General features: G+C 39.7%; 1 protein-coding gene across 1 annotated transcript; it reads left to right on the top strand.

The window, feature by feature from the left end:
* Positions 1-985: 985 nt before the first annotated feature.
* LOC106135167 (uncharacterized) lies at positions 986-8,921 on the top strand. The gene is made up of 2 exons (XM_060954115.1): positions 986-3,183; positions 8,489-8,921. Exons 1-2 carry the CDS (start codon positions 986-988, stop codon positions 8,919-8,921), a joined length of 2,631 nt encoding a protein of 876 aa, XP_060810098.1.
* Positions 8,922-11,039: the final 2,118 nt, after the last annotated feature.

Raw genomic sequence — 11,039 nt, 5'->3', positions numbered from 1 at the left:
ACTATCGAAGTGAAGCTATTTTATAAAATAAATAACATCAAGTGGGTTTTCGTATTTAAATGTAAAGAAATAATATATTATCAAGTGATTGCCTTGTGATTTCGTAGGACTTTATTGGTAAAATATAAAGACATTTGCAATTTGACATTGTGACATTTTATAGTGAGTTTGCAATTACGCGTATGGAAAATGTTTTACATTTATGGACATATTAAACAAAATTAATGTAATTACCGTACGTTATGTGTGGACTTAGAACGTGAAATATATTGTTGGATAGTTACAAGTTTGCTAAGACAACCGAAACTTTCACTCACTCACTATGGAACAATTACGTGTCATAGAAAATCTTGCAAGCCAATTAAAGAAAACCCAATCAAATCTGAAAAAATGTCCTAAAACAAGACTCACAAAAGGATATATAGAGAGTAAATTAGAATGCATACATGAATATTGGGAGAAATTTCTCGAGGCACATTCATCATTGATTCAAGAAACGGACATAGAAAAGCATGACAAAATCCCGTATTTAGCCAATGAGGAATTCGACATAATCGAAGAACTTTATTTATGTATCAAAGGCGATTTGAAAGATATGCTGGAAAAGTTAACGCCGACAACGGTATCTTCGCGTAGTTCTCCTCAACATCCCTCGAATTTAAGCTGTGCAAAGTTACCAAAAATAGAACTTCAAAAATTTTTGGGGAAATATGAAGAATGGGCTAATTACGACGATTTATTTTCATCGCTTGTAGACAACGACAATTCACTGAGCAAAGTGCAAAAACTACACTATTTGAAAGCGAGTGTCACTGGTGAGGCTGAGGCATTATTAAGGCATGTTCAGGTGACTGAAGCTAATTATGATCAAGCACGAGAAATTCTTAAAAATCGTTACGCGAATAAACGCCTAGTTGTGAATTCTTTACTCAAACGTTTATTTGGACAAAAGAAATGTGCTAGTCAGACTGCAACTCAAATCAAGATGCTTCTAGACACTACCGAAGAATGTTTGAATGGCCTTATAAATGAAGGAATTTCTACTACTTCGTGGGATCCAGTTATTATTCATCATGTGGTGCAAAAATTAGATTTCGAGAGTCACAAGTCATGGGAAGAACACGCTTATAAATTGAAACCTAATGAATTACCTAGTTGGCGTGACTTGAAACAATTCCTAGAAGGGAAATTTAGAACACTGGAGCTGGTTACTAACACAAACAATCCGATAACTTCCATCACAAGAGAGAAGACTCAAGCATTTAAGGGCAAGTCATTTCACGTAGCGGCCGCAGCAACATCTTCGGTCCAGACCTGTATTAACTGTAATGAAGACCATACCTTAAGTCACTGCAAGGTATTTGGTAAACTGCAGCCGCGGGAAAGAAGTGAATTTGTAAGAAACAAAAGCCTATGCTTCAATTGTTTAGCTGAAGGTCATTCAGCATGGAAATGTCGTTTGCCGGTTACCTGTCGTATCTGTAAGAGAAAACACCACACTTTGCTTCACGAAAAGAGGGAATCCCAAACTACAGACAATGTACAAACTCACTACAGCCAACTTGATGACACAAAAGATGAACAACAGGAAGACGAAGAAACAAACGACGCAATAGCAACTCATTTCACAGCGAAGAAGTCTACAGCTTTGCTCGCTACCGCATTGGTCCCTGTAAGAGATGAGAAAGGATATGTAACAATATTGCGCGCGTTAGTAGATCCGGGATCCCAAGCTAATTTCATTAGCGAAAGAGCAACTCAAACATTAAAAGTAAAGAGAACATCGGCTAAAGGAAACATCACAGGTGTGGGTTCAACCAAGACTACAGTTAAGCACGTGGTACAGCTGGAACTTTTATCCAATCATGATGATACGTTCAAGCTCGGTATGAAAGCCTATGTTATGGCCACACAATTGACCACACACCTGCCAACAAAGACTATTAAGATACCATCAAACAATTGGACACATTTACGAGGACTCACCTTAGCTGATCCCAACTTTAATGAAGTAGGAAGAATCGACCTTCTTCTTGGTGTTGAAGTTTGTTCCCAAATTTTGAAGAATGAATTAATCAAAAGTCCCCTAGGGTCACCATGCGCTCAAAACACACACCTTGGTTGGATCTTATTTGGAGCAATACAAGACACATCTTCCTCTGAAGAAATAATTGTCATGCATCATCAGCTAGACATAGACAACATGCTGAAGAACTTTTGGGAAATAGAGCCTGACACAAAGAAGAAATATACAAAGGAGGAAGAGAGATGTGAACGTCTATTTGAAGAAACATATAGTAGACAAGAAGAAGGGAGATACGTGGTAAAATTACCATTTAAGACTGATAATCCTCAATGTCGAAACGGAAACACTAGAGAGATAGCTATTAGAAGATTAGAACAAATAGAAAAAAGATTTAGGAAGGACAAATTATTGAAGGAAGAATACACAAAAGTATTTGTAGAATATAAAACATTAAATCATCTAGAAGAAGTTCCGGAAAATGAAAAGAACAATCCAGCAGTATATCTTCCTCACCACGCAGTGATAAAACTAGATAGGGATACGTCTAAGGTCCGTATAGTGTTTGATGCATCATCAAAAGGTTCAAATCACGTATCTCTTAACGATGAACTGATGGTTGGACCACAAATACAGGAAGATATGAGATCGCTTATTATAAGGTGGAGAATGAAACGAGTTTGTTTTACGGCAGATGTCCAAATGATGTATAGGCAAATTTTAGTAACAAAAGAAGACGCAGACTTTCAACGTATCCTCTGGCGAGACTCCACTGGAACAATAAAAGACTATCGCCTTTTAAGAATTACTTTCGGCACAGCTTGTGCTCCTTACTTGGCGGTGAAGACGCTCCAACAAATCGCAAAAGATGAAGGCAAGGAACATCCAGTGGCAGCAAAAACGATCCACGAAGACTTTTATATGGATGACTTGATGTCTGGATCAGATACTGTGCCTGAAGCTTTAGACACAGCGATGAATATAGCTGAAATTCTTAAAAGAGGAGGTATGAATCTACAAAAATGGACATCTAATAGCTCAGAATTTCTTAAACAGATTAAGCCGTCTAACAGAAGTATAAAAGTAAAATTAGATATCAAGTTAGATGGGATGACGAAAGCACTTGGAGTTTCCTGGAATATGGGGGAAGACGTGTTTCAGTATCATTTTCAGTTGCCTTATTTAGAAAAAGTCATAAATAAAAGATCTATTTGCCAATCTAAGGTCTGCCGCGCCGATGGATGCATGGCTAGGGGCGAGCCTAGTCTCGAGCGTGCCACTTCCGCCATGGGGTTGGGCGACCCCCAGGTAATGGCTAGCCTTACCCTGGCATGCGGGGCTCTGCTGGGGCGGACAAAATTGTTCCCTTGCGTCTCGTGGGAATCGCATGATGATCCGTAAAAAGCACCTAAATGGCGGCGATGGTGTCCGCACCCCATCACGTCTCGTTCCCGGCGGGAGCGGTATGCGGTCTGCTGAAAGCCGTTTTGCGACGATGAATGTAAGAGGAGGAATGAAGGAAAAGATTGAGGAAGTATGCCAGATGATGGATGAAAGACGTTTGGATGTGTTGTGCGTGAATGAAACGAAGCGGAAAGGATGCGACGCGACGCAGCACGGCCCTTACACGGCGTATTGGTCTGGAATTTCCAGTACCAGCCGAGGCTGTCAAGGGGTCGGTCTAATTCTTTCTGCACGAATGGCTGAGTGTGTGAATGAGTATGAGTGTGTCAGCCCTCGTCTTCTATGGATTAGGCTGAAAGTTGGAATCACTCGGATCTTCGTTTTAGGTGTTTATGCACCGTGGGATGTGGGTTCGAGGGGTACAACATCAGCAAAAAGCGAAAACGAGGAGTTCTGGAATAGTGTAAGAGAAGTATTGAAAGTTACCAAGCCAAATGAGAAGATTATTATGTTAGGTGATTTTAATGGATGGGTGGGTGTAAAGCGTGATGGATATGAAAAGGTGCTTGGTGCGTTTGGTGACGAAAAGGTGAATGATAATGGAAGAAGTGTATTAGAAATTTGTCTAGAGTGGGATCTTTTTGTGTCGAACTCAATGTTTCAACATAAAGAGATCCACACCTATACAAGAGTGGAAGGTATTTTAAAAAGTATGATAGACTTTGTGATTGTAGATGAAAGATTGAAGAACAAAGTGCTGGATACCCGTGCATATCGCGGTGCTGGCATTGACTCGGACCATTTACTGGTGATATCCCGGATAAGGGGTATCTTCAATCGCTGGCGGCACAGGGTAAGGGAGCAAACCAGCGCTTTGGAAAGAGTGAAAGTAGAAAATTTGCAAGATATGGATGTAGGTAAGAAGTATATTAATAGACTGAAGGATGAAATTGAAGATTTAGATGAGAGGAGCAATATTGAAGATGGATGGAAGGAATTTAAAGAAAGAATTGTGAAAGTAGCTGTTGAAGTGTGTGGTGTAAGTAGAAGAAGGAAAGGGAAAAATCACAAAAATGCGTGGATGAGTAAAGATGTGCAAGAACTTGTGCGATTAAAGAAGAAAGCATGGCTGGATTTGTTAGCAGCAAAAGCTAACTTAAGAATGCAAGAGGTTATAGATGAGGATGTGAATGAAGCACGTAAGGAATATAAAAAAATGAAAGATTTGGTTAAGAAAGCTGTGATTAGAAAGAAAGAAGAGTATAAAGAGGATTTTGATAAAAGGCTATCAGAAGACTTTCAGTCAAATCTGAAAGTATTCTGGAAATCCGTAAGGTCAGCCCGAGGAAAAACTATAACCAGAGAGCTGACTAGGATCAGATGCCAGGATGGTAGCGTTGTGAAAGGAGAAGAATGTGTGCTAAAGATATGGAAGGACTATTTTGAGAGTTTATTTGAAAAAAAGGAAGAAAATAAGAAAGAGTTCTGCTATAGCGAAGAAAAAGAGAATGAGATGGAAGGCGAAATTGAAATGTTTGAAATTGTGGAAGCACTTAAGAGTATGAAAGCGGGTAAGGCTGCCGGGTATGATAGAGTGTCGGTCGAGATGCTTAAAGCAGGAAAAGGCGTCGTAGCTAGACAGTTGTACTGCCTTTTCAATTTGTGTTGGAGAAGCGGCCGAGTACCAAAAGATTGGTGTAAGGCTGTTATTGTGCCACTTTACAAAGGAAAAGGGTCACAACTGGACTGCAAAAATTATCGTGGTATAAGCCTGCTTAGCGTCGTCGGCAAATTGTATGCTAAGGTATTGATTAATAGAGTCAGGAATGAAACTGATGACAAAATATGGGATGCTCAAGCGGGATTTCGAAAGGGAATGGGATGTACTGATCAGGTCTTTTCTTTGCGGTGCATAGCCGAAAAGTTTTTGGCCAAGAGTCAAAAAGTCTATTGCACATTCGTGGATTTGGAAAAGGCCTATGACAGAGTTGAGAGGAATGAATTGTGGTCAGCACTTTCTATGCATGGGGTGAGCAGTCTCTTGATACGAGCACTGAAATCCTTATATGAGGATTCGAGTGCTTGTGTCAGGATAAACGGAGCGCACACTGAGTGGTTTAAGATTGAGAAAGGTGTTAGGCAGGGATGTGTTGCGTCACCGTGGCTGTTCAACCTATTTATGGGTAGTTGTTTGACAGATTTGAAAGAGTCTGAAAGTGGATTAAGGATGAATGAATTACTCGTCAAATGTCTGCTCTATGCCGACGATCAGGTTATACTGGCGTCATCAGCGGAGGAGTTACAGGAGATGGTAAACTGTATGCATGAAGCTTTAAAAGAGAAAGGAATGAAAGTGAACGTAAGTAAAACTAAAACACTGGTTTTTGAAATGGAGAAAGAAATGACAGCATGTAATATTTTGATTGGAGGAGAAAAAGTTGAGCAAGTGAAAGAGTTTGTATATCTAAGATCAAAGTTTACATCAGATGGCAAGTGTGATAGTGATATTGAAAGGAGAGTGAACGCGGGGAACATGGTGAATGGAGCTTTGCATGCCTTTATGAGCAGTCAGAAACTATCCAAAAAGGCTCGACTGGCTGTGCACAGGGGCGTGTTGGTCCCGACATTAATGTATGGGAGTGAAAGTTGGGTATGGCAAAAGAAGCACGAAAGCAGAATAAATGCAGTGGAAATGAGAGCGTTAAGGAGTATGTTGGGTGTGAAATTGAGTGACCGGATAAGGAACAGCGTGATAAGGGAATGTTGTGATGTGAAAGAAGATGTAGTTACAGGAATAGAAAAGGGTATGTTGAGATGGTTCGGTCATGTGGAGAGGATGAATGAAAACAGGTTGACTAAGCAGATATACAAGGAGAGTGTGGAGGGAAAGGTCGGGGTGGGAAGACCTAGACGAACATATCTTGATCAAATTAAGGACGTCCTGGTGAAGGGTCAGGTCAAAAGTGCCCGAAACCGCCGAGCTTGCATGAAGAGAGTTATGAATGTGGATGAAGCAAAGGAAGTATGCAGGGATCGTGGCAAGTGGAAAGAGGTAGTCTCTGCCTACCCCTCCGGGAAAGAGGCGTGAGTTTATGTATGTATGTAAAAGATCTATATTAGCAGAGATCCAACACCTCTTCGATCCGCTCGGTTGGCTGGCCCCTGCATTGCTTCCTGCAAAAATATTAATACAAAAGTTATGGTTAAAAGGAGTCGGCTGATCGGCGGATGATCTCGATTCTGAAACAAAAGAGGAATGGATTAATATAAGAAATAGTTATGAACACCTAAAACAAATAAAATTAAAGAGATGGATGAACACTACTCAAGACAATTTAAATGAGGTCACTGTGCATGGGTATTGCGATGCGTCTAATAAAGCTTATGGAGCAGTTGCTTACCTTAGAGCCCGAACTGATGATGGAAATTTTAAGATAAGCCTCATCGCTGCTCGAACAAGAGTTGCGCCAGTTAAGCCAGTATCTTTACCGAGGCTGGAATTGTGTGGTGCAGTTCTTTTATCTCAATTGCTGAAACAAATTAGTGAAGCTACTCGAATACCTAAAGATCAGTTTTTTGCATGGACTGACTCCACGATAGTTTTAGCATGGTTGGAAGGGGATCTGATTCGATGGCAAACTTTCGTCAGAAATAGAGTGATTACAATTTTAGACAACATTGGAAACAAATGGTATCATGTCCGAACTGATGAGAATCCCGCTGACCTGGCTTCTAGAGGTTTATTACTACCTGATTTACAAAACAATCTATTGTGTGTAAGAGCTACCTGTGAAGAAAATGAACAACTTAATAACAGAATTAGAGATAAGAAGAGATATATTAGTAAATACTAAAGTACAAGATAATTATATAGAAGAAGATAAAGATGATAAAGATTATTTACTTACCAAATTTGAAGATTTTGACACGTTGATAGAACTGTTAAAAACAATAACTTACTGCAAAAGATTTCTGAAGTATAAAAGTTGTGGATTCAAACTTTAGATGTACCTTTAACAACGGAAGAGTTGGAAAGCGCACTCGATGTGTGCATAAGAATTGTACAGAAAAAGGATTTTGAAGAAGAAATGGTTGATCTAAGGAAAAGAGGCAGGGTTAAAAGGAGAAGCAATCTTAAATCCTTACATCCTTTCATTGACGCAAATAATATTCTCAGGGTGGGCGGTAGGATTCGCCATGCTAATATGAATAACTCGAAGAAGCACCCAATAATAAAGCTTTTTTTTAAAGCTTTTTTTTCCTTTGCGGGTAGGCGCGGCGGAAATACGAAAAAAACATAGCTCCACATTAATAATTTATTAAAAATATTTAATCAAGAAAAACTCTGGCTAAAAGTAGATAACTTTGCTGCCAGACTCACCTGCGCTCATCTCACATTATAATCCTATCAAGTATCCTGCTTCAACACTAATCTGCATTATGGAGGCTACTTATGGGCTGAGCTTTGATGATCTTCAAAGAACATTCCAAACAAGAATGCAGGAATATGAGGACAAGCTGCTGCAGATTGCTTCAGGGACTTCGCCAAGACATCCTGATTTATCATCGCTTGCACGTGAGTTCAGTGATTTTAAGAAGTTTGTCTTGCAATCATTGTCTGTCATAAAATCGCAGATAGATTTGCTCTCTCTAGGTCAGGACAGACATGAAACCATGATGCGAAGAAAGGTACTGATGCTACATGGGGTTCCAGAGAAAGAAAATGAGAATGTCCAAGATTCTGTCCTTCACATACTTTGCGACAACATGAAATTGGGTAGTGTTGTAAAAACTGATTTAGCGGTTTGTCATAGGCTGGGTTCCCGTCGTGGCAGGATCCGACCGATTATCGTGCGTTTTTATAATATGGATTCTAGAACTCTTGTGTGGGATAGCAAAACCACTCTTAAAGGCTCTGGTGTTACGGTATCCGAATTTTTAACCAATGCCCGGCATAATAAAACAATATGACAACATTCCACCAGTACTTCTCAATAGCACTGAACTACAGAGAGTTTATAAATTCAAATATCTAGGTCATATGTTGACTCCCGACCTCAGGGATGATGAAGACATTCAGAGGGAGCGGAGGGCGTTGTCAGTCAGAGCGAACATGCTTGCCCGCAGATTTGCGCGCTGCACGAGGGAAGTCAAAGTCACCCTGTTTAAAGCTTACTGCTCTTCTTTTTATACGTGTGCACTGTGGGCAAGATATACTCAAAAATCTTACAACGCCCTTCGTGTTCAATGCAACAATGCGTTCAGGATGCTGATGGGGCTGCCTCGCTTCTGTAGCGCATCAGGGATGTTCGCAGATGCACGTCTAGACTGCTTTTACGCAATTATGAGGAAGAGATGTGCGTCCTTGGTGCGCAGGGTGCGGGAGAGCAACAACAGCATCCTGCGCATGGTGGCGAGCAGGCTGGATGGCCCATTTGTCAACCATTGCTGCACTATTGCCGGGGGGATGGTGCAGAAATGGGCTGAACAATGAAATTTTATTACTGTAATTTTATAAATTTAATTAATTATTATTAGTACTAACATAGCTTTAAGTTTACTAACATATTATGAGTCCTGGTTACTTAAATAAATACTATTTCATTCATTCATTCATTCATTCATTCATAAGACATTCATCACCGCACGTCGCCACTTTGGTGTGAGGAATTGCTGGACCGTCGAGGGAAAAATCATTGTCTTGCTCCCTAACAAGTCTCGTCATAAGCTGGAGTCCCTCTCCGAAGTGCAAGCCCTTATTGCTGCCCATCCGATTGCTGAAACAAGTTCCGATGGCAAAGAGACGGGCCCGGCAGTCACTCGCAAGCAAAAAGCTGGCTCCAGTAAGGCCCCTGTGGCCCCTAAAGCGAGCAGATTGCGTGGACGTGAGTGAATGACCGGTATTATTGTTAATGGGTTTTTCTGTGGTCCAAGGTGGCGGTACATTTATTGTTCACATCTATGTAGGTATTTCTTTAATTTTCTTTTTTGCATATCACCCTTACCTCTATTTTAAATATTAATTTTAAATAAAATTTACTGGTTATTGTTATAGAAATTCACTGTCACACCTCACAGTCTGTTATTGTCATGTTTTTAATCCAATTGTCATTATCATGATTGTCATTCACCTGTCACCTTGGACTAACAATTACTGCCACTGTCATTTCTGCTGTGGAGTTGTCATTGTCATCAGAGTATAATTATTAATTGCTGCGTTTTGTTCCAAGCCATAATATTTGTAGCACTTTTTCTTTGTTTCTCTTTTTTTCCTTAACTTGTAATTCTTTTATATTTGTAAAAATTTTGCGGAACTGTGATTATTAGATTTTGTGAGTAGTGAGCAATGGGTGAGTTTGGCGGGTAATTTATTGCCTATTAATATAGTCACATTATTTATTATTATAATATTATTATTATTTTTTTGTTAAATTATTAATATTTTGTTAATTGTCTTTTTATGGATATTAACGAGAGTTATTTTTCTTGCTCGTCTTCTTCTTGTAGTTTTCTCAGTGCGGATACGGATTTCACACCTGGACAGCTATTATGCGATGATCTGTCTAGGATTTTTTCTGACTATCCTCGAAATTTTAATATTGTACATATAAATGCACAAAGTATCCTTGGTCATTTCCCAGATTTCGTAACCTCTTTTGATTGTGCTCATTTAGATGCAATACTTGTTTCGGAATCTTTCCTAAAACCCTCACTACATTCTTCTCTTGTCGATTTAAATAATTTTAACCTTATTCGCAATGACAGAGTTGGTGCAGCTTGTGGTGGTGTTGCTGTTTACATCCGAAATTCAATTCCCTATAAAATTCTACGCAGTTCCCCCTCCACTTATTCAGCAACTGCTGAATTTATTTTCCTTGAATTGAATATGCTTCACGCTAAAATACTTCTTGCGGTATTTTATTCTCCTAGTCTCCATATTAATTATTTCAGTACATTTGATTCACTTTTAGATGAACTTCGTCCCATCTATGAACACATTGTTATAATGGGTGATTTTAATACGTGTCTCATAAAAAACGATTCTCGTTCCCTTCAGATTCAAAACATTGTGTCTTCTTATAATTTGAATATCTTACCACTTTCAACAACACATCATGCACCGGGCAACGTCCCATCCCTGTTAGACCTTATAATTACCTCTTCTCTTGACAATGTCGCCTGTCATGGTCAACTTACTGCTCCGTTTTCACATCACGATCTCCTTTACTTATCATATCTGATTCGTGCCCCTAAGCGTAAGTTACAGTACCGAACTGTCCGAAATTTCAAGGGTATTGACGTGGAGGCATTGACTAGGGACTCATTGACCATAGATTGGACCTTAATTTTCAATGAGAATAATATAAACAATAAAGTTGAAATTCTCAACACCATGATTCTTACATTATTTGATAGCCGTGCACCATTGCGTCGTGTCAAAGTAAAACATAAACCTGCCCCTTGGCTTACTTTGGAAATTAAGGAGTGGATGGCTCGCAGGGATAAAGCGAAACGGCGATATAAGAGATGTCCGTCTGAACGTAATTTGCAATTTTACAAGATGCTTCGCAACCGGTATACTCGCTCATGTCGTGACGCCAAGAGACGTTAC

Source organism: Amyelois transitella, chromosome W, assembly GCF_032362555.1.
Source record: "Amyelois transitella isolate CPQ chromosome W, ilAmyTran1.1, whole genome shotgun sequence".
Taxonomy (NCBI): domain Eukaryota; kingdom Metazoa; phylum Arthropoda; class Insecta; order Lepidoptera; family Pyralidae; genus Amyelois; species Amyelois transitella.
Note: the sequence above shows the minus strand (reverse complement) of the source record. Positions and strands in the feature narration are given on the sequence as shown.